This window comes from Melanerpes formicivorus, unplaced genomic scaffold (genome assembly GCF_026170545.1).
Source record: "Melanerpes formicivorus ecotype bairdi unplaced genomic scaffold, bMelFor1.0.p_v2 SCAF_25, whole genome shotgun sequence".
Taxonomy (NCBI): Eukaryota; Metazoa; Chordata; class Aves; order Piciformes; family Picidae; genus Melanerpes; species Melanerpes formicivorus.
Window position 1 is genome coordinate 3,654,022 of NW_027142377.1, and position 24,285 is coordinate 3,678,306.

Here is a 24,285-nt window from a genome sequence, read left to right on the forward strand (position 1 = left end):
AATTTGCTTCCAGGAGCCAAGAGATAAATTTGTTCCCATTCCTCTAATTCTCTACACCTACATTTAGGGGTAGGGGTTGGAATCTTTAATGTCTTTGTGAAGTGCAAAACTGGCTTTTTTTGTTGCTGTTTGGTTTTGTGGGGTTTTTCAGTCCTTCAAATCTACCTTTTGTTCCCCTGGCACCTGAGGCTTCCCAGCCTGTTTTCTGGAGTCAACAAAGTACTGCTAACATTAACCCTTCCCTTGGGGCAGGAACATTGTAGCACTCCCCTGTGAGCTCCTGGTGAGCCCCTTAGTGCTTTGAAGGGAGGGGGGAGCTCTCTCAAATGAGCCGCAGTCAGCATGCTTAGCACTTCTTATCTCTCTTTTCTTCTCAGAACTAGGAAAATCTTTTCATGCTGCATCTTCATTCTCCATCCACCAAGGCCTACCCTGCTGCAGCCACATTGCCTGTGTGGATCACTGATGAGGAACTACTGGTGAGGTTGGATGCATCCAGTGAAAAGTCAGAGATAATATGGAGGTAAGCCATGGCCTAGACTTTGCACTGGTCCACATTTTTAGGAAGCATTCTGGTGAAATCCATTTGGTCTCTTGACTGTACCTACTCGGTATGATCTCCCTGTGCATGATAATTGTAGAATCATAGAATGGTTTAGGTTGGAAGGAACCTTTAAGATCATCTAGTTCCAAACCTCCCACTATGGACAGGACACCTTTCACTTGACCAGGTTGCTCAAGGCCCCATCCAACCTGGCCTTGAACACCTCCAGGTCGGGGGCATCCACAACCTCCCTAATATGTCATCTGCATAAGCTTTTCAGTATTACCATTAATGCAGGCTTTCTCACTTCCAGTTAAGGTACTAATCCCACTGCATAGCTCCACAATAAATATGTAAAACATTCCTTCAGGTCAGAACAAGATAGGCCATTTATGATGGCCAACCCACAGCATTTAGATTCCAAGGTGACATGGACAATACCTGTAGTAGTCTTTTCATGCTCGGCCCTCTTTGACTGTGCTGAACTGGGAAACGTTCCGCTTTGGGGTTTCTTTTTGAGAAGTGAATGCAAAGCCACAATGTCTCCTACACTAAAAATAGCTCTATGTGTGATTCCATGTGAAGTGAATTGTGCTGAGACTTGCACCTGCCAGCTCTGGATTTAATACTGGATTGAATAATTCCTTCCAGACCTCTGTCTCTGTTCAGAAGTGAGAAAAGCTTTTACTGCATTTAAAGTTGGGCTTTATCACCCTTGTAAACCACTTGGGTATATTCTTCTTCCCAAGCAGACAATCATTTTGATTTACATTCTCTTGGAAATGCAGCTTGATTTGCCAGGAAGATGCATATTTCTGGAGAGCTCCCATGCTCTGCTACAGATGGAGTGGGCTTATGGCCTTTGCAATGCAGCAAACATGTTTGAGGAACAGCTATGTGAGGGCTAGTAGAGTGAGCAGTGAAGCTGATGTAACAAGCTGAAAACCACCTATCTTCCTTGCAGCTGACACCTTTATTTGCAAACATGTGCTTCCAATTTGTACGTCCATCTCTCAGGTAGTTCCCTTGCTCAGATAAATGTGGTTCATAATCATAATATGTGTTTTTTAATGCTTGCAGTAGTGGGCCCTGAAGTAGAAGGAAAACCTCAAAATTTTCGGGAGAGAAGCAGCAGCAAGATCTCCTGCACATGAACAGATCACTCACCAGTAAACTGCTCTGTGGCAGATGGTGCAGTTGTGGTAAATGTTGCCAATCCAGCATCATGCAGCTTTACCTGCTTCAGAGAGAAATGGGCAGAACAGGGTAAGTTCCAGAGGTTTCTGCAATGCAGTTACTTTCTCCAGACAAAGTTCTGTCCTCCCCTGTGTGGAGAGCAACGACCACATCATCGTTTAGGTTGGAAAAGACCTTTAAGATTATAAAGTCCAACCATTAACCCAGCACTGCCAAGTCCACTCCTAAACCATGTCCCTCAGCACCACATTTACACAGCTTTTAAACCTCACCAGGGATAGGGACTCCACCACTCCCCTGGGCAGCCTGGTCCAGGGCTTTACAACCCTTCCGGGGAAGAAATTGTCCCTGATGTCCAACCTAAACCTCCCCTGGCACAACTTGAGGCTGTTTCCTCTACCTCTTCCCCTCTCTTATGCCTGCTACTGCTTTTTAGGAATGGCTGCACAAGGAAGACATGAATCAGCAATCCAGCCTGTCCTTCACACCTGCCATGGCCACTGTATGATTAAGGACCATTTTGCCTCCTATGAATGCTTTAGCTGAAAAGTGTGTTTCTGCCTGGGGAAGATGAAGTGCTGATTTCTCTCTGGTGAGGTGTGACAAATGAAACCAAACCTCAGTGTTAAAAGGATTGTTCCAGGTATGTGGGGTGTAAGGGCAAAAGGAGCAGCTGGGCTTTGAAGATGAAATAGAAATAATATAGAGCAAAGAAGTGCTATAGAATTAGTTGCTTCCACCTAATATTGGATAGGGGTAATTTGATACTTTGACACCAAGTTGCTTAAATAGCTAATGGTAATTTCTGGAGTTATTGGCTTGGTGCCACTGTGTCTAGAATTGCATTTCCCACCCTCAAGGGTAAATGAGAAACTGAGCTTTTGTGAAATCATGGAGTCAGCATGCTTTTCTGTTCACAGTAAACCACTTTTGAGTGTAAGGTCATATAGATGTTCTGTTGGAGAGGATCTGTCCCCAGACATTACATATCATAAATTACATATCATACATTTATTGTGTAGAGCCCTGTCATCCTGACTCAGCACAAACACTGAATCAGCAGGAGCAGGTGAGCAGGAAAACCTGTGGAAAGGCTGCCTGCAGGGAGGATAATACTGGCAGATTCTTTTGTCTTTGTTCTCCACAAGCCCATCCAGCTGGGGAAGGGGGTTCTTTTTTCTCAGATCTGAGGGGCAGCAGATGAGATAGAAGGAAGAGATAACTGTGAGCCAGGTCGTGGTCTCTAATGCTCACTTTGTGCTCTGGAGCATTATGGCTCCAAGGCAACTAACAAAGGGATAGTTTGACTTCCATCCATGCAGTGAAAGCTATTCCATTTGAGCTGACATTGACTATGACCTGTATTTTTGGGTTATCAAACCAAGGGGGGAAAAAAAGTGTACTTTTCCCTTATAGGAAAGATGTCCAACCTAAATCTACCCTCTTTCAAGTTAAATCTATTCCATCTCATCCTATCACTACAAGCCCTTGTAAAAATTCCTTTCCCCAGCTTTCTTGTAGTCTCCCTTCAGGTACTGGAAGGCTGCTATAGGGCTTCCCCAAGCACTCTCTTCTCCAGGCTGAGCAGCCCTAGCTCTTGCAGCTTGTCCCCACGGTGGAGGTGCTTCTGCCCTTTGATCATCTTTGTGGCACTCCTCTGTTGGACAGCTAAACACTTTGGGAGCCAGCAGCAAATCTCCCAAACCTGACCAAGTCTGGTAAACAGATTTCTTGTATCAGCAGAGGGCGCATGGCCATTAACCAGCGCAATGCCAGATCTCAAGTGCTCACCTCACCCACTGCCAGTGAGATGTCAAAGATTGGGTGACAGAAGCAGTGAGTTGGATGCCTGGCTTGAGATCCTTTTGGCAGGCATCAAGCAGCAACATGTTTCACCACCCTGTTTGTTGCTGTGCCAGAGTTCATATGTTTGCAGGTCATAGAGCCATAGAATAGTTTGGTTTGGACAAACCTGAAAGATTATCTAGTTCCACCTCCTCTCATGGTCAGGGACACCTTCCACTAGCCCAGGTTGCTCAAGGCCTTGTCCAGCCTGGCCTTAAACACCTCCAGGGAGGGGGCATCCACAGCCTCCATGGGCAACCTGTTCAAGTGTCTCACCACTCCTAATCTCCAGTCTAAATCTACTCTCCTCCAGCTTCAATCCATTCACCCTCATCCTATCACTGCAAACCCTTGTAAAAAGTACCACCCCCAGCTTTCTTGTAGTCCCCCGTCAGGTACTGGAAGGCTGCTATAAGGTCTCTCCAGAGCCTTTTCTTCTCCAATCTGAACAATTCCAACTCCCTCAGCCTATCCCCATATGGGACATACTCCAGCCCTCTGATCATCTTTGTGGCCCTCCTGCAGACCCACTCCAACAGCTTGATGTCTTTCTTGTGCTGGGGGCCCCAGAGCAGGGTGCAGTACTCCAAGTGGTGTCTCACCAGAGCAAGGTAGAGGGGGAGAATCACATCACTGATCCTGCTGGTCACAGATTCCCAGGGATTGAGCCCTGGAATGCTTATTTAATTTCACAGGACCATGTCATCAGGGCTGTCTGTATTTGACATGGCAGAGCATTTTTTCAGGCTGCTACTTGTTCTGTCAGAGGCAAACTATAAATACATGCATGCTTCCTGCGTTTCCCTATCACCCTGTAAGAGGAAATAGGCTTGTTTTCATGTGATTAGCAGTCAGAGGAACTTGTGTAAGTGACACAGCTGTACTGTAAAAACACCAGCACACAGACCTTGCTGCCGGAGGAACTTTGCTGCCAGTGCTGGTAGACCTGGGAGCAGGATTGCCGGAGGCATGGAGCGAGAGCCAAGGCGCATAAGGGAAGGCTACTTGGTTAAGAAGGTAAGTGGGCAGTCGGGGCCTCAAGTGGAGGAGGTAACTAACTCCCAGCAGGTTGGGGAGGGGTAGGGAAACATGCTCTGCTTTTAACTATTAAAAAAGGATATTTATTTATTTATTTATTTATTTATTTATTTCAAAAAGAAAAGACAAAAGAACAGAATTCCTTTAGCAGTAAACCAACATGGTGTTAATGATTATAGAGGTACTTACTAGCAGTTGTGTCTTGCCAGAGTGCTACATAAGGCATTTTGCACATATCTCAGATGTATCTTTGGATCAAAACTTTTTATTAAGCAAACTAACAAACCCTTAGTGGAAAGGTGCTGGTTGTCAGCCATCTGAACTTGAGCCAGTGTGTGCCCACAGCAACCTGGCCTGTATAAGGAATAATGTGGCCAGCAGGAGTAGGGAAGCGATTATGTCCCTGTATTTGGCACTGGTGAGGCTGCACCTTGAATACTGTGTTCTGGTTTGGGTCCCTTGCTACAAGGAAGACATTGAGGTGCTAGACCATGTCCAGAGAAGGGCAGCAAAGCTGGTGAAGGGTCTGGAGAAGAGGTTTTGTGAGGAGCAGCTGAGGGAAGTGGAGTTTTTTGGTCTGGAGAAGAGGAGGCTGAGGGAAGACCTCATTGGTCTCTACACCTCCCTGAAAGGAGGTTGGAATGAGGTGGGGGTTGGTCTCTTTTTCCTTGTATCAGGTGACAGAATGAGAGGAAATGGCCTGAAACTCTGCCAGGGGAGGTTTAGGTTGGATATTAGGAAAAATTTATCTACTGAATAAGGTAAGGCACCTACTGAATTCTGGTAAGGCACCAGAACAAGCTTCCAAGGGGGGTGGTGTGGAGTCACTGTCCCTAGGGATGTTCAAGAAACCTGTGGTCACGGCACTTTGGGATGTGGTTTCATGGCCATTGTGGTGTTAGCTTGATGGTCAGTCCCGATGAGCTTAGAGGTCTTTTCCAACCAAAGCAATTCTATGATAGATTAATCACAAAGCTGCAGTGATACTGTCATGAAGGAGGGGAGAGACAAATTCCAACTGTGCAGACTGCAGAACTCTGGCCTGAGGTATAGAGTACAGGGAATGATGATTTGTATTCCTCTGATGGGGCAATGGCTGGGAATTTAGACACTGAGGCCATCCCAAACTGTGCCTGGCTGGATGTGCCAGGGAGAAGATGCATATAGATGTGCCAGTGTGAGTCTCTCACAATCCTGTGGGTGCTAGGTTGCCAAAAAGTCTGTGTGCTGAAGTTGCTGCTGGATATTGCTGCAATGGCAAGAGGGAAGTTGGAATTGTGCCAGTTTCCTAGAACAGTCTCGATTGTGGCTCTGCTCTTTACAGATGTGACCTTATGCTAGTGGTGGGGAGAAACAGTATGATAGAGTAAGGGCCAGAGGGCAAAAGAAGCAGAAGTTATTCATCAGATGAGTACTAGGTATTTGATACATCAGTCAGGCTGCTGGGATTTCCACAACAAGAGATGCCAGCAAGGACAAGTCTGATTCTGATTCATTAACTTCACTTGCTAATTATGTACTCTCCTTCTCTCCTTTATGCCTGTAAAGTGAAACCAAAGGTTGTTAAAACACAAATTTCAAAAGAAGATTGCAGTCAACCCACGTGTGGTACCCAGATGAGACTTTCTGTAGTTCCTTGTTCAGCTGGGTTTCCAGAAAACCCCCAGGCAGTGGGGGTAGGTAGTGTTCTTTCCAGTGAGGCCTGCAGAGGTGAGGGGTGGTAAATTTAAGTCTCTCTTTGTAACAGGAACAGCTAGAGAAATAATATATCTGAAGCATGGCCTCTGACTTAGAGCCTACAAATGCTGGCTGTGCTTTGGTAACTCTTCAGAAGAGCTGTTGGTATTCAGCATATCTAAATGTTTCTTTGATGAGCAGTAAGTCACTTGGATATCTGGAACTGTGACCATTTTTTAATTTGCAGGATTGGAGAGGTCATCCAGTTTAGAATGCAACAGTCTTAGTAATTCTAGAGGTTAATCATACTTGACACAGAGGACTAAGTGGTTCCCCTCTGAGTCCCTAAGAGATTTGCTTTGTGTTCCACACAGGATTTGGCTCTGCCTTTACTGTTGTATTTCTTGCATCTAATAGCTGTGCTTCGAGAATAGGAAGTAAGAGCTTTTAAAAGATGAAATGAGGCATCTCACTTCCCCACCACAGCAGTTGGAGATTTACATCATCCAGCCCTTAATCTTACAGTTTGTTCTTAGATGTCTAGAAATCCTCTGAGGTGTGTGCTTTTTTATCAGACAGCCAAGCCTCAACGACTGACTGTCTTGGGGCACCAAGTCCTAAATACTGCACAGGATGCCCAAGTTACTGAGACAATACAACTGTGCTAGCTCACACCCAGAAATAGTGAGGATTATTCATAAGATTGCCAGTATGTCATCTTGTTGAGTGATACTGAAAATAAACATCTACAGGGACAGGCAGTGTGATTTTGGAAAACTCATGGCTGGGATGACTGTGAGAGGAAGTTAATGGTGGTCAGAAGAATAACAAGAGTGGTTTGGAACTGCATAGTTAAGATGGATATGCTTGTAGTATATTCCAGCTGAGGCACTAACTACAGTTATTGTAGTGTCAGTCACTCTCTGGAAGGTCATATCTTCAGTGGCTATCATGTGAAGAGTGATCTATTGAACATAATCTACAGAGTGATGTATTGATGCAGGGCAGCATGTTCAATACCTGGAAACCAATGTGGGTTGTGCTCTTAGAAGATGGAATTGAATTCTACAAGCGGAAGGCCGACAGCAGCCCCAAAGGGATGGTCCCACTCAAAGGAAGCTCTATTAACAGCCCCTGCCAAGACTTTGGCAAAAGAATGGTGAGTACTTTCTGGTTTTATATAACAATCATTGACAGTATACTTAGACTCCTGGAGGCACTGAAGGGCCAAAAGGCTGATGGTTTCTTTATATCTAGTGGAGACTCTCACTTGTCTTAGAAGGTCACATGCAAGCTTGGACTTGTGTAGTACTTTAAGATGTGACTGCTCAGGAAAAATGCAGAAGACTTCAAGAGGAGCATTTCAGAAAGTGATTCTTTTTTAGTTTACTTTTTTAAATCTGAGTCTGTCAGAGAGCAGAACTATGTTTTTTTGTGAGGACACTTAGCAGCTGAATGGTGTAACTGCTGTGTTGAACATAACTCTATCTGCCTTGGAATAAAGGTGTGGGAAACTTTCATGAGCAGTGGAAGCATTTCTTTATTGTCAAAGAACAACTGGCTTGCTGAGATTGGAAGGAGATAAATGCTGTGACACAATGAAAGCTGTAATTCCAAACCTTTTTATTGCCATTTGGTAACTACCCAACCCCACACACTTCACACTCATGTAATCTGCGTTCGTTGCACACAACATTGTTACTTGTAAGGCTTTTGCAAGTGAATAAGAGTCAGTTCTTCACTCAGGGAAAGAGAGAGCAAAAACTGAAAGTCCTTTAGAGAAAGTAGTTCAAATGTCGCCTACGCATTTGGGATCTCTGTAGCAAGTCACTAGTGCTGTCCTTCAGGGCTCAGTACTGGGACTGGTTCTCTTTAATGTCCTTATCGATGATCTGGACAAGGGGGTTGAGGGGTACCCTCAGTAAGTTTGCAGATGACAATAAATTGGGTGGGGGTGTTGGATCTGCTTGAGGATAGGAAGACTTGTAAAGGGATCTGGACAGGCTGGATCAGTGAGCCAGGGTCAGGTGTATGCGGTTTAACAAAGCCAAGTGCCAGGTCCTGCCCTTGGGTCACACGACTCTGTGCAATGCTACAGGCTTGGGGCAGAGTATCTGGAAAGTTGCCCAGCAGAAAAAGACCTGGAGGTGCTGGTTGACATCTGGCCAAACATGAGTCAGCAGCATGATCAGTGCATGTGGCCAAGACAGCCAACAGCATCCTGGCCTGGATCAGGAATAGTGTGGCCAGCAGCAGTAGGAAAGTGATTGTCCCTCTGTACTAGGCTGCACCTTGAATACTGTGTTCTGTTTTGGGCCCCTCACTACAAGGAAGACATTGAGGTGCTGAAGCAACAAAGCTGGTGAAGGGTTGTGACAGTTTCAGGGTCTGGAGAACAGGTCTTATGAGAAGAGGCTGAGGGAACTAGAGTTGTTCATTATGGAGAAGAGGAGGCTGTGGGGAGATCTCATTGCTCTCTGTAACTTCCTGAAAGGAGGCTGGAGTGAGATGGGGGTTGGTCTCTTCTCCCTAGTATCAGGAGATAGGACAAGAGGAAATGGCCTGAGATTGTGCCAGGGAAGGCTTGGATTGGATATTAGGAAAAAATTCTTTCCTGAAAGAGTGGTCAGGCACTGGAATAGGTTGCCAGGGAGGTGGCAGAGTCACTGCCCCTGGAGGTGTTGAAGAAATGTGTGGATATGGCACTTTGGGACATGGTTTCATGGCTGTGTTGAGGTTAATCTGAAGGTTGAACTTGATGATCGTGGAGGTCTTCTTTACAGCTGAAACAATTCTGTGATTCTATGATAAGTGCACAGAGTGAGGTTCCAATTCCCAGTGAGTGCTGTTTGCTTGCTGATTAGCATGTCAGTTTTAGATGCCTGCTGAGCCAGTACTCGGTCTATTTATTCTAATGCAACTGTGGAACAAATTACAGTTGCCTTTATAGTGGGGGATTGTGTTTTAGAGGAAGTGGAAACCCTCTTGCCTGAGTAACTAGATCCAGATTTTCCACCCAAAAGATCACTAGATGAAAATGAGATCACTGTGAACTTTGTGGCTTTTTTTTCTTCCAGGTTGGTGTTATTTCTTGTGTGCTTGTAACTGTCATTAAAAGGTCTTTTCTCATTTTGGGGGAATACAGTCATTCCATTGCTACTAGTGTGTTTAGATAGCTAGTGATCATAAGGTGTAGCCAAAGGATGAATTTATCATCTCCCTACCAAGCCCTTAAAGGTTTTCCTGGCTGCAGATGTGTTCCACTACTCTCCAATGTGACTGTGACCTTTTATTCCCTTGTGAATCAGCAGCTGAGCAACATGATGTGGGTTGGGTTTTTTCCCCCTTCAGACTGACCACAAATTTGCACCCAATGTAAGCCTGCAGAGGCTGGGCACTTCAGACTTTCAGCTGTGTGGAATTTGCCAACAAAAGTTAAAACCAGCAGCTCTGTCATGGAATCATAGAATGGTTTGAGTTGGAAGGAACCTTAAAGATCATGATAGGCAGGGACACCTTTCACTAGACCAGGTTGCTGAAGGCCCTCTCCAACCTGGCCTTGAATACTTCCAGGGAGAGGGCATCCATAACCTCCCTGGGCAACCTGCTCCAGCATCTCCCCACCCTCACTGTGAAGAATATCTTCCTAATCTCCAGTCTAAATCTACCCTCATATTTTCACTACAAGCCCTTGTAAAAAGTCCTTCCCCAGGTTTTTTGTAGGCCTCTCTTCAGGTACTGTAAGGCCACTATAAATTCTCCCCAGAGCCTTCTCATCTCCAGGCTGAACAGCCCCAAGTTTCACAGCCTGTCCCACAGGGAAGGTGCTCCAGCCCCCTGATCATCTTCATGGCTCTCTCCTGGAACCTCTCCAACAGTTCAATATCCTTCTTGTATTGGGGGCTCTAGGACTGAATGCAGTACTCCAAGTGGGGGTCTCATGAGAGCAGAGCAGAGGGGGAGAATCTCCTCCCTCATCCTGCTGGTCACACTTCTTTTGATCTGAGAACTCCTCTGGTCTCTACTGACAATGTCAGGCTTGCTCACACGGAAGTAGTAAAAGAGTCAATTACCTGCACTACCTGTTCATGTGTGTCCTCAGGGTGTTTTTAATGCAACTGTGGCTGGAAGGCACCTTCCACAGTCCCTTAGGCACAGGCAGGCTGTACACTTTGGTCATACAAAGTCAATCACACTCAACTGACTACACCAAAGTAACTTGAAAAATACATCCCTTATCATTGCAGTTTGTCTTCAAGCTCACTGCAGCCAAGCAGCAGGACCACTTCTTTCAAGCTGCCTACCTGGAGGAGAGAGATGCCTGGGTACGGGACATCAAGAAAGCAATTCACTGCATAGATGGAGGCCAAAGGTTTGCCAGAAAGTCCACAAGAAAGTCTATCAGACTGCCTGAGACAATCAATCTGAGGTTTGTTCTCCTAGCTCTGCTTCTCCCTTTTACTTCCATCTGCAGGCAGCATGAGAGACATGTAACCTTGCTCTGGAAGAGCTATGAGCACATGTGTCCTTCCTACCACTCTGGTCTCCCTCTGAGTCTTTTCTTCATGACTAACAGTTTCAGAGCACACAACGTGGCAGAAAAGAGCTAGCAACAGAACTGGGAAGGTCATTTTCAGTACATCATCTTTTACCAAAGCATGCTTATTTACCAAAGTATTTTGCTGATAAGGAGATTTCTGAGCACACTGCAGTGCAAAAGGAGACTCCAGCCAAAGTGTGATTATACCAGGAGAAGCATTTTTTATACAAGATGTAATTTATTGCAAAGAAGATTTGAAACATATTGTTTGCTTTCCAGAGAAGTGCTGCTATTAGCCTATTTTTTGGATGGTGAGGGGAGAGTAGTGCCTGCCAGAGAACTTGGAACTAGCAAAGGGAGAAGAGATAAAGGGTACAGGAAGCCAACTGTTTGTCAGTACTGAAAAAAAAAATTAAGGATGACTTATTTTTGCCTCTTAGCAGTAAATACCAAAATACAAGTGATCCTCTTTACAAGGCAATGAAACTATACAGGGCCAAGATCCAACTAAATCTGACTTCACAGGCTCCAGCAGAGGATCACCCTGACTAAAAAGCCAAAAGGCATGGCCTGTGACATTTAATACTTGCCCTTCTTGTCACTATATAGCTTAAAGGAGTTGGAATTCTGAGCAAGTGAAAAGTGTGTGGGAGGAAGGAAGTTACACTGTGGTTTACCAACATTTCTTAGGGTCTCTCAGAGTGTGCAGGCTTTGGGGGTGTGACAGTGACAGGTTTTCTGCTCAGCCAAGGACCTTTGGGGCAGCATAGTGTGAAGCAGCAAGCTCCTTTCTTGGCACCAGGGCTGTGTGGCCATGTGAAGCTGCCTCAGGGAGTGTTCCTCTGTTCACACCAGTCACCACAAGTTATTCTGTTCTCAGAAACACAGTGGTGTGGTGAGCTGTTTGTGCACTCCTTGTTACACTCCTGAAGCTTTTACAATGATGTAATGGGGCCTCCAGGCCCTACAACCCAAGTTTTTCAGGAGATTAAACTTAGCCATGCTGTACCTCTACAGAGAGCAATATACCAGCGAAACCTGTGAAGGGGGCCTACAAGAAAGCTAGGGAAGGACTTTTTACAAGGAGTTGTAGTGATAGGGTGAGAGGGAATGGTTTGAAGTTTGAGAATGGTAGACTGGATGTTAGAGATTCTTTACAGTGAGGGTGGTGAGACACTAACAGGTTGCTCAGGGAGGTCGTGGATTCCCCTTCCCTGGAGGTGTTCAAAGCCAGGATGGACAGGGCCTTGAGCAACCTGGTCTAGTTGAAGGTGTCCCTGCCCATGGGAATTAGTTATTTTTTAAGGTCCTTTCTAACCCAAACTGTTCTATGATTCTATGATTATTGTATGAAGTGGTGAAAGCTTTTTATTTGCTCACAGTTTCTGTGTCTTGGGGTTTTTTTATGCGCAGTGCTTTGTACCTCTCGATGAAAGATCCTGAAAAGGGAATAAAGGAGTTGAAGCTGGAAAAAGATAAAAAAGTGTTCAATCACTGCTTTACAGGTAAAAGCTCTTGTCCCTCCTTTGCATACAATACAAAAAGGAGCACAGAGTTGAGAGACTAAAGATAGATAAAACAGCTCTAAGCTCTGTAAAGGACAGAGAAGTTTGAGGAGAAAACCTGGCAGATAGTTTCTTGACCAGTACAGAAGGTGCTCAAAGGATGAAGCTTGAACAAGTTAGGGCCATGGAAAGCAAGAAAGGAGGGAGAAATTTAATCAGTGCCAGAAAGATTGAAGTAGATTGTTGTAGAAAGTTGCATGAAACACTTAGCTCCAGAAAAATTCTTTCTTTCTGAGTTTTTCCTCAACAAACTGTCACATTGTAATTCTTGTGCTGCTTTGAGTCAAATCTCTTGGTGCTGAAGCACAAAGTCACCCTGTTGTGACAGCACTGTGTCAGGTTTGATTTTCCTTCATACTTCCCCAGTCCATCTGGCTTCCCAGCTCAGCCCTGCATCCCCTCCCAGCTCTCTTTCCCCTCAGAAACAGTGTTCAAGTGTTGTACTGGCCCCTGCTATCAGTGGGATTTGCTGTACCTCATTGGATGACCTAGGCACCTCTCCAGATTAGCTCTCTGCGCTGTCACTAAGAACATCTTTCAGGACATTGATGAATAGATAGAGTAGGCTTGTTGCCTGTGCGATTTTAGGCTTCTTTGTGTCTGTCTTGTTTGTTCTCTGATATTATTTGCTCCTCTGTGATCAGGTACTTCTGTGATTGACTGGCTGGTGTCTAGCAACTCCATCCGAAATCGTAAAGAAGGTCTCATGCTTGCTTCTTCCCTCTTGAGTGAAGGTTACCTACAGCCTGCAGGGGATACCTCCAAGGCTGCTGCTGAGGGACTGTCAGACACTCCCTTCTTAGATCTCTACGATGCCTACTACTACTTTGTGAGTATTCCATCCTCTTTCTTGTATTCTCCCAGATTTCCTGATGTTTTACATTTCTCAGGCTTCTTGTTGGGTTTCTTGAGTCCTGGGGGAGATTGAGATGTTAATTGCTTTTCCTTACATGTTAGTCAGAATGAACTGGCTCACTTAATTTTTTGTAAGCAGGGTTTTGGGTTTTTTTGTCTGTCACCCTTCCAAGTGTGAACTGCATGCTGAAGTTGAGCAGGATTCTTTTTAAATTGAACTTTGTTCCTGGTAATTTCACCAGTGACCAGAATTTAGCAAATTTAACTGTCAGTTCCCTTGGTGATTCAGTGTAAGGGAAGCAAGTAATTCATCACCATGAGGCTTCTCAGAGTGGCACAATCTACAAACTCATTTTTGTGTAGAGCCATCAAATCTGACTCAGCTGGTGTGCACACACACAGCTTGTCAGTGAGCAGAGAAACCAAGGTCTCTAATATCCCTCAATAACCATAATGTCCTACCCAGTCTTTCTAATTTATTGTTTCATATTGGTACCTCGACTTCACTGGGAGATTTTTCTAGTAAAAGGGTTGCTCTTCTGGGTGGCAAAAAGCAAGGTGAAGGGAAGCCAAAGAGAAGTGAGGTTTGTACATGTACATAAACATGCAGCAGCTGTGTAGCATCTGACATTTCTCTTGTGTTTGTGCAGCCAGACAGTGGTTTTTTCTGCGAGGGAAATTCTAGTGATGATGATGTGGTCCTGAAAGAAGAATTCAGAGGCATAATAGTCAAACAAGGGTGCTTGCTGAAACAGGTCAGTATTACAGGTGTTCCATCCTGTCACTGGGATGATGTTGCCAGGGTACAAGATTACACTTTTACACCTAAAAGCTTTTCAGAAGAGAGCAACCAGCCTATGCCACCCCTACACTTGACAGGTTTTATCTCTGTCCCTCTTGCCTTTGTACAAAGAGCTGTAGCATGGCCCAGTATTACAAGTTTTTATTGTTCTTACTAAAAAAGAAGACAATTTATAGTTTTAATTAGGAAAGAATGCTAAAGCAGGAGATGTGATGGTAAAATGCAGAACTGAACTCAGGTAAAACGGCTTCCAATCTAGAGTCCCTCTGGACAAAAAACTGTATTCAGTTTCCAGATTTCATAGGCCATCATACCTGAGCAAAGGATCCTCTTCAGTCACTAATGTTTGATCCTGTCCCACCTGTAAGACAGGACACAACTGTACACCCTCCTTCCCAACAAAACTTTCAGCAGCACAGAGTACATCATGGTAAGATCCTTACTTTCTGAGGCCATTGCAAGGAGATATTAGTGAAGTGAAAGCAAGACCAGAATTCTTCAATGAAAAGAATAGTTCAGTTGGAAGAGACCTGCAACACATCTAGTCCAACTGCCTGACCACTCCAGGGCTGACTAAAGGCTAAAGCATGTTACTAAGTGCATTGTCCAAATGCCTCTTAAACACTGACAGACATGGGGCACCTCTCTAGGAAGCCTGTTCCCATGTTTGACCACCCTGTCTGTAAAGAAATGTTTTCTAACATCAGGTCTGAACCTCCACTGTTAAAATATTCCTTGGGAGTCTAAGCTTTTTGGTGGTGCTCACTTCTATTTCTCTTGCTCAGTCAGATTACTCAAAAGCAAAGGAAAATATTAGATCCATGTCTTTCTGCTAACTTTTACTCCATCACATTCACATCTGCCTAGCTAGGAAGAGCTTCCTTGCAAAGAGTGTAATTAATTGAGAAACTAATATTTTGAAATGCTGGGAGGAAGTGATTCATGACAGCCTTCCACCAGTGTTAATCTGGATTTGGTCACTCTCACTGAGTTGGGGATGACTGCTTGGATGTGTCACTGCTTCTGCTGAGCATGCTTTCAGCAGATCTAGATTTTCCCCACCCATCATTTCAGCTTTGAAAACAGGCAAAGAGGCATCTACCTCCATATTGGAAGGTGGTGTTATTTCTGTTTGGTCTTCTCATCCATGAATCCTCTTCAAGGTGCTTAAGCCAGATAAGCTTTTATTTTTTGGTGGTTGTGGTGCTTGTCTTTGCAGGGAGAGAAAGGTCTTCAACTCATTCTTGCCAATAGTTCAAGGTACCTTTCTGCAAGGGTTGGCTGACTGCAAGCACTCACAGGCAAAGCAGGTCACAACATTCCTCTTTTCACATTTTCTTAGGGACATCGGAGGAAGAACTGGAAAGTGAGGAAGTTTGTTTTAAGAGAGGACCCTGCATATCTTCACTACTATGATCCTGCTGGGGTAAGAGACACTTGGTTTGTTTCCCTGATTTTTTGTAAAGCCAACACTGTTAAAATACCTGAATGGATTATTTGCATGGGAATGTGTGATGGGGAAGACCAAGCAAGTGTGTGTTCTCACGTGGCCTAGCCAACCTTTGGAAAAGCACAGGGAAGGATGGATTCTGGGGCTGCCAACTCAGGGTGGTGAATGCCACTCAGACCTGGTCTCTCTTCCTCATCTGTGATTAATTAGAGTTCATCTGTGCTCTCCCTTAGATAAAATGAGTCACAGAATCATAGAATTGTTAGGGTTGGAAGGGACCTCAAGGATCATCTAGTTCCAACCCCCCAGCCATGGGGCAGGGACCCCTCACACTAGATCAGGTTGCCCAGAGCCACATCCAGCCTGGCCTTAAAAACCTCCAGGGGTGAGGCTTCTACCACCTCCCTGGGCATCCTGTGCCAGTGTCTCATCACCCTCATGGTGAAGAATGTCTTCCCAACATCCAATCTGAATCTATCAATTTCTGGTTTTGCTCCATTCCCCCCCAGTCCTGTCACTCCCTGACACCTTAAAAAGTCCCTCTTATAGGCCCTTTTCAGATGCTCAAAGGCCACAGAGGCCTCCTCAGAGGAAGCACAAATGAACACAGTGCAGTCCTCCTGCAGTTTATAACTGAGGTATTTTCTGTGTCAGGCTGAGACATGGCATTCCACTTTGTGTGTAATTCTAATGGATCAGACCCTGCCCTAAGAAAGAAAGGAGTGTGGCCATTGGCAAAACCTGTCCCACAGAGCACATGTTAGAGTTTTATTTCACACTGCACTACAGCAGGAGCAGTGCTACTGTGGTTACAGGGGCTTTATGCTGTGCCTGTCACACCTGGCAGAGGCAGCCATGGCACACTGTGAGAATCAACACTGAGGAGTTTCTGACCTCCTGGTCCCCAGCTTGTCCTTCTCACTCCTGGCTGAGGTGTGTCAGCTCACAGGGGTTGCTTCTTTGAAACTTAGGCCAACAAAAATGCATCTTCACCTGTTCTTTGACTGTCACAGTCCTGAAGAGCACAAGAGGCCAAACTGTAAATAAAGGTATAGTGGCTTGGAAAAAATACTTCTAAGATCAATTGATTTTTTTTAACTAATCCATTTTAAAAAAATATTATTTCTAGTGATGACATCATTTAAAAAGTTATAGTTGGCACAAGGCTTATATTCTTCCTGTATCTTTGTTCAAGACATCCTAAGTGCTCTGCAGGTCCTGAATTACAAATCTCAAAAGAGGTTTCCTATTTATTTGCAGGTCTTTCCCTTACCACAACCCCCCCACCTCCATGCCACACACTAGATGAGGATCACCTGGTTTCCCCAGGGACATATTAAGCTAGCAAATGTTTTTATTTCCATTCTGGAGTTGCAGACAGATACTAACACATGAACAGTTTCAGAAATGTGGCATTTCATTCTGATTTCATGTCCCCACTAGGGAGAAGAGCCACTAGGAGCCATTCACTTGAGAGGCTGTGTGGTGACAGCAGTGGAAGATATGCCAGACTGTAAGGAACCATACTGAATGAGCTGTGCAATAAGTTTTTGATGCATTCTTTCAATCTGCCTGAAATCAGAAGTGTTTTTTACTTAAAAGTTACCTGTGTGCAATAATTCAGTAATAATTCTTCCAGTAACTACTCTCTCTTGCTGGAGAAGGTTACTGTGGTCAAGCTGGCAACGGGCAATCTTGTGTTTTGTCAGATGTTCAGAGAAGACTTGCCAAAAGGATGGCACCATCCCTATGTTAGGATAACTGGCCTGAGACAAAGTAAGCTGAATTTGCCCATTTAGTTCATGGATGTGCAACAGAAGCTTCACATTAGAAATGGTTATGCCAACATGCTGTTCCCTCCCAAAACTACAAGTGGGGTGAACAGCAACAGCTGAGCAAGGAACAAGAAAGACTCATTCCATGCATTCTCTTCTCCACAAGGGAATCAGACCGTCATACCCAGTAGAAAAGTCTGTTGGCCTCTCTGCACCTGTGTAGGCTCTGCTAGCAGACAAGGAAACAACCAGAGATTATGGATGTGACATGAACTTAAACTTGGATTTGTAGCTGGCAAGGCACAGGGAAGGTTTGGGGAATATGAGCTGTCTGCAGGATTGCAGACCCTTCTAGTACTGGAGGTCAACCAACCAGAGACTTGTGAAGGTGAAACATGCAGAATTATTGGGTTGTTTCTCCAAGAGAGAGACCTATCTCATGGACCAAATCTTGCAGTTTGCTTGCAAGGTCTGGTCAGGCAGCTGTGGAGAGGAAAGGAATCTCCTTACAGCATGTAAGGGCAGGAACACTGTAAATTCAAGACTCCATTCTTTCATTGCTGACTTTGTTATTTCTTCCCTCTAGCCAAGAAGTGTGATGCTGAGAACATCCTCTTTGAAATCATCACAGCAAACGATACCCACTATTACTTGCAAGCAGCCTCACCTGCAGAGCGAACAGAATGGATCAAAGCAATCCAGGCTGTTTCTAGGACTGGAAAGTGAGGATGATCTGCCAGTGAGAATACAGACAACTGAAATTAGTTACTCTGAACAAAACAAGATACTTACAATTTCACTGGGAAGAAGCAAAATCATCCAGAAAGTCATCCTCTAAGGCTTGTGGGTAGGGGTGAGGGTGGATAAAAAGCTTCAGTTCTGTAGCAGGCACTAACAAACTAACATCTTTTTCACTTGTGTTATGGTAATAATTTACTAAACATTACTAAACTATAGCATAGAACATGCCATAGTAGTGTGTGCTTCTTGGAGTAATCAGCCTACCTTGGGAAGTTTGTACCTTACACCCTCCCTGCTGCTACAGCTGATAATAAGAATTCACCATTAACAGAGGGCAGAGTCATGTCACTGACTGGAAGTGAAGACCTCAACTTGTCACCCACCATTCAGTGTTGTGGTTCAGTATCTTCAGATATTGCAGTTTTCCCAAGACAAATGTTACACTTCCTCCTTTACCAGCTAGTGATCTTTCTACTGCCTTGGTCACCTACACAAGGAACGCCACAGAAGTAAGGAAAGAAACCAGCTCAGTTGGAACCCTAATCCACTCCTGTATGATCTTCAGTGTTCAGGAAGGGATGAACTCTGATAACTGTGGAAACACTGTGCAGAAAGCAAATACAACTTAGTGACAGTGGTCACAGAATCATGGAATTGTTTTGGTTGGAAAAGACCTCTAAGATCAAGTCCAACCATCTACCTGAGAACACCATAGCCATTAAAGCGTGTCCCAAAGTGCCATGTCCACAGGTTTTTTGGACACCTCCAGGGACAATGTCTCCACCACACTCCTGGGCAGCCTGTTCCAATACCTGACCACTCTTTCAGGAAAAAAACATTCTTAATCATCTACCTAATCCTCCCCTGGCACAATTCTAGGTCATTTCCTCCTGTTCTACTGCCTGATACTAGGGAGAACCAGTATGGTGATATGAGCTTCTGTGCAAGAAAAGTCTTTTCTCCCAGTATTTCAAGCGTGAAGCAATCTCAGTTCAACTTCTTTGTCATCTTATTTTGACCTTTGCTAAATTTGTATGTATCAGACTTTATGTCTTAAACTTGAACCAGGTCTTGAAAGATAATTCACATTTTCTGTGTAGACTGTTCTGTTGCAGACTGATATTTCTGAGTGCAAGTAAACTTACCTGACAATTCTGTTGGCAGATCTAATAAGGTGCCTTATCCTCAAGAATACTTATTCAGATCTTTTCAGCCTAAAAATCTGGAGTTAAAGCTTCTTCTCAATTCTGTTTAATTGTGTCTGTATATGAGATAATGAGACTTAAGATCCTTTGCTTCAGTCCTTTGCTTATCACAAAGAAGACACAGCCCTGCAGGGGCAGCAGGCTGGCAGAGACAGCATCCTCATGTACATTTAAGACATCCAGAGGAAATCAGCTTCTGGCAGGCATTTCCTGTCTCTTATACAAGCTGACAGGATCCCTGAAGCCTGGCCTGTCATTCTGAGGAAGGGAGATTCATGACAGAAAGACAGACTGACTGTTCTGCCTGCTTTCTTGATAATTGCTTTGTGGTTGCTGCTTATTTTTGGTTTTGGAGCTCAGTAACCCAAAAATACCCTGTGGCACAGGAAAATAGAAAAAACCAGCACCCCACACAGTCAAACAACAGAAACTTGCTCAGCTTAGCAAAGGAGAGATCCCACTGCCAGTTTTCATAAAACTAAGAATTTTTGCTAGTCTTTGACCTTGTCCTTTTAACTTGTACAGCTCCCCCTCTATAAAAGGTATTTCCTCTGTAGATGATGCTAGTAAGTGTCATTGTGGAAGACTTCTAATATTTGTATCAGACTGTATCAATATGGTGTCTAACCTCACAGGTAGTTCACAAGGGTGTGTAGGTGTCTTTGCTTCTTGGCAGAAGTGGGAAGATTGGAAATATGTCTGAGAGCATCCTACCTATGTTTCCTGCTGCAAATGCAGGCATTTGCCTGAGATTGGTACTGGGGATGACTCCAAACTGTTCTTCCTTTCTCCCAGGTGAGGTTTTCACACATTTCTTGACATTAATAATTAGCTCTGAATTCCAAGGTGAATGTTCTCTAGTCCATTTTGCTTGACAAACCAACCAATACATTTCACAGCTATTTCTCTCTGATAAGCACTTCACAAGGGGTAAACAGGACCAGGGTTAGGGGTTAGTTTTCAAAGACATCCTATAAGGTGTGGGGGGGGGGGGGAAGTTACTTTTATAGCATTAAAATTTCTAGAGGTACTAAATAGGTCTTGTCCAAGGAAATTCATTATTATAAAGCAAACACAAGTCTATCTTGAGCTTGTAGGGGCCAGTCTAGGTACTCAGAAGGCATGAAAGAGAAGAGGCACATATATCCTGAATGCACAAGAGAAGAAGGAGCAGGGCTAGTTCAAGGAACTACTCACTGAAAGAGGAAAAATAGAAGAGCAGACTTTGATGTGTCTTGCTTCTTCCATCTGTTTTCAGCCCAAAGCTATTTAAAATCACACTTCTAAACATTCAACAATTACTACATAAACATCAGTTCCATTTTTTCACTTAGACCATGAATTAGCCTTTTTCTGTAGGCTAAAGGACAACAAAATAAACAGTTGTGCAGAGGGACTGTATTTATAGTAGTCACTTGCTGGAAGACTTGTATCATATAATCTGTTATAAAGATCCTCTTAGATTTGTGTTTGACTTGCCACATCTTACATGGAGCAGATTGCCCCCTGCCCTGGAAGAGTGACTGCAGTGCTTACTACGTCATTTTCAAGAACATTTATTAGGCAATCACCCATGTACAGGTAGAGCTCCTTCTTCCATGACTTAAAGGGGTTTTTGGCACTGGCAAGGTTGCTCCTTGAATGCTGTGCTCGGTTTTGGGTCCCTCACTACCAGAAAGACATTGAGTTGCTGGAGCAGGTGCAGAGAAGGGCAAAAAAACCTGGTGAAGAGTCTAGAGAATAAACCAGTCTGGAGAAGAGGAGGCTGAGGGGAGACCTCATTGCTCTCTACAGCTCCCTGAAAGGAGGTTGGAGTGAGGTGGGGGTTCAGCCTTTCTGCCTAGTTTCAGGTGATAGAATGAGAGGAAATGGCCTGAATCACTGCCAGGGGAGGTTTAGGTTGGATAATAGGAAAAATGTCTTTCCTGAAAGAATGGTCAGGCATTGGAATAGGTTTCCCAGGAAAGTGGTGAAGTGTTTAAGAAATGTGTGGACACAGCACTGTAGGACATGCTTACCTCAGGCGGGCCTTTGGATGTGATGATCTTAGATGTCTTTTCCAACTGAAACAATTCTATAGTTCTATCTTATGGAAAGGAAACAGGACACAGAAAAGCACACACATACACTGAAATAACAACATCCATCCAGACTGCAGCTGCCCAATACTCTTTCAGACACAGGTGTTACTTTTTGTAAACCAATTAACATATCAGATGGAAGTAGTTCTCTCTTAATGAGTCTCTAGATCTGGTTCCTAAGAGCTGTTTACCTTCCCTATGCTACAGCTTTCTTCTGAAGGGTAAGGTTAGTACTATTTTGTTGCTTAAGTGTAGTTATGTTGGTGCTGTTCTTGGCAGTGTGTTATTGTTTCTTTTATTTGAAAGAATATTTAACAGAAGTTATTAAATGTCTACTGAAAATGTGGGGTTAGTAATAAAATAGTTTATTGGGGAATCTTTAATCAAAGTTCCTTCATAAAGAAGAGAAAAAAGTAGTTAAGACCTCTGAGGTATGATCTGGTATGTACTGTCAAATCCCTCTTTTAGACAAAGGTTTTATTTGTGTTTGTTAGTGCACTGCTGCAGGTAATTCTTCAGGGCAATGATACTGCTTCTGTCTTTGTCTTAGTCTTCACTGTATTACAAATGATAAATGCCAGTGTTTTTTTTCCTCCTCTAATTTGTTCTCCAATACTTCAGAAGTTAAGTTTAAACAACTTGCTTCATGGGGGCTTAGGTAAGTTCTTTTCATTGTCTGTAACGTGCATCCATTTGTTTCGAGTTCAGGCTTGGGTAGCACTGTATGAATCCTCAAAACTCCCTTTAGATAATAATGTTTTTGGGGAGGGCCAAAAATGTGTTAGTAGGATGGAGGTTTTTTGGGAGGGTTGTTCATTTGTTGCTCTTGGTTGGTTAGTTGGGGTTTGTTTGCCTTTGTTTGTTTGTGGAGGTTGGGGTTTTGTGGTGGTTGTTAGGTTTTGTTTGTTTGTTTTCAGTTCATACCTTTTAGAACTGTAGGAGGCTATAGGAGGAGCTTTAAAAAGCAAAGTGAGTAGGTAACTGGTAGTATCTTATGGTCTTTTCTATTTGGTGTTCTGAGATCACTGAGATGTTAAAGAGCAATATTTAGTGCTGTGGCTAACAAGTTATCTCATGGCCAAGAGTGTCCTGTGGCATCTGGCAGAGTCTTTGTGTAGAGCTTCAAGTGCTTGGCATAGCAGCAATAGAAGAGCCTGTGCAGTTGATACTCCTGTACTGGCAAGCAGCAGCTCCTTTGCCTGATAAGTTTTTTAAGGACTGTGAATTAAAACCAGTGTGTGCTGCTCTAACAGAGTATGTTAACTGTGGCTGAAGAAAAGCTAATGTTATAGCTGGTTTGCGTGCTCTAGCAGGCTGGCTTCTGTTTTCCCTGGCTTTGTAAATCCACGGTTGTTGGACATGGGCAGTGGTGTTGGACAGTATAATTCTGAGAATTTGGCAGGGCCTGTAGGGTGTTTGTGCCATTATGAAGAATTGGACTCAGGTTTCATCATGGTAGGTCCCCCAGAGACTTCTGAGCTTGCTGTTAGTCACCTCTCTCCTCCCCTTTCTCCCCACAGCTGTAGCTCAGGATTTATTCTGGTTTACCAGAGTAGTGGAAATGGGTCTAACCCTTAGCACTGAGGCCTGAAAAGCAAATCCCACCACCAACCCCTTGTTCTTAGCATTACTGTGCTGATCAGAAGCTACTGCTGACGCAGTGTTAAATGCATCAAGTGGTCTCTGCCGTGGTTTTGGGGATGGGCTTTTCTGAATAAGCAATATGCTGAAAAAGTCCCAAATGTCAGAATTCTCTTTGGAATCTGATATGCCTCTGGGCAACTATGGTGGAGAGAAAATAACAAAGTAACACCACCACCCTCCCAGATCCTCCCATTTGTGTGCCTGTATTGCCTTTCTCTAGTTCTAGTGGGCTGAAGCAGCTGATCCCAGAGTCCTGACCCCAACTCTGCCTTCAGTTGGGATATCTGTCACGTGGTACCTTCCAGAGATGACCAGAATGGAGTCATGGAACATGAGTGCCAGCCTATCAACTTGATAGGCTCTCTTAACAAAAATTAGCTTTGAGATTTGAGTGATCCAACAAAGGAAAATCTGTGGTGATTAAACATCTTGTGCTTTCTTTTTCATTTAGTTTGACTGTTAATGACAATGTCCCAAAGCCACTTCCTGCACTCTGATGAAATAAAGCCACACTGTCAGCTTCTCTCTCCAAAAACAGAGCAGTGCAATACTGAGTTGTCTCAGGGAAGGTTCTAGCACCACAGGTGGTTTTGGCAATGAAGAAATACTGACCACAGATGAAGCTTCAGTACTAGCCTTTTTATGTACAGCTGCCCTGGTGAGCCCACATCTGGTATGTTGTGTCCAGTTCTGAGCCTCTCAGTTCAAGAAAGCACCTCAGGGAACAGCTTGAAAAAGTCCAGCACAGAGCTACAAAAATTATTAAGGGAGTGGAACATCTTCCTTATGAGGAGAGACTGAGGGAGCTGGGAGAGGAGGAGACTAAAGGGTGGCCTTATTAATGTTTATAAATATGTAAAGGGTGAGTGCCAAATGATGGAATCAAGCCCTTCTCAGTGATGTCCAATGACAGGGCAAGGGGCATTGGGTGGAAGTTGAGGCATAGGAAGTTTTGTCTGAACCTGAAGAAAACTTTTTTCACTGTGAGGATGACAGAGCCCTGGAACAGGCTGCCCAGGGGGGTTGTGGAGTCTCCCTCTCTGGAGATATTCAAAAGCCAGCTGGATGTGTTCCTGTGTGATTTGGTATCGGTGATCCTGCTCCAGCACGGGGGCTGGACTGGATGACCTTGTGAGGTCCCTTCCAGCCTCTAACATGTCTGTGATTCTGTGCAGTAGCTCAGGATGTTTTGTGCTGCAGGTAAACTATTCCATGAATCTGTCTGGTTTGATTCCCCTCTTGCACAGATGAGGTGTATGGGTTGCAGGACATCCTATTTGCAGTACACTGCACAAGCTTCATGTGCTCTCTCAAAAGACTTCAGTG

The 24,285-nt window shown here is 44.2% G+C and overlaps 1 protein-coding gene across 1 annotated transcript; it reads left to right on the top strand.

Annotated features, from left to right (window-relative positions):
- Window positions 1-1,705: 1,705 nt before the first annotated feature.
- PLEK (pleckstrin) lies at window positions 1,706-21,916 on the top strand. The gene is made up of 11 exons (XM_068153087.1): window positions 1,706-1,810; window positions 2,178-2,384; window positions 4,485-4,603; window positions 7,305-7,460; window positions 10,549-10,730; window positions 12,255-12,346; window positions 13,051-13,235; window positions 13,912-14,016; window positions 15,406-15,489; window positions 16,957-17,026; window positions 17,875-21,916. The coding sequence occupies exons 2-11, from the start codon at window positions 2,348-2,350 to the stop codon at window positions 18,012-18,014; spliced, it is 1,170 nt and encodes a 389-aa protein (XP_068009188.1). The 5' UTR covers window positions 1,706-1,810; window positions 2,178-2,347; the 3' UTR covers window positions 18,015-21,916.
- The last annotated feature ends 2,369 nt before the right edge of the window (window positions 21,917-24,285 follow it).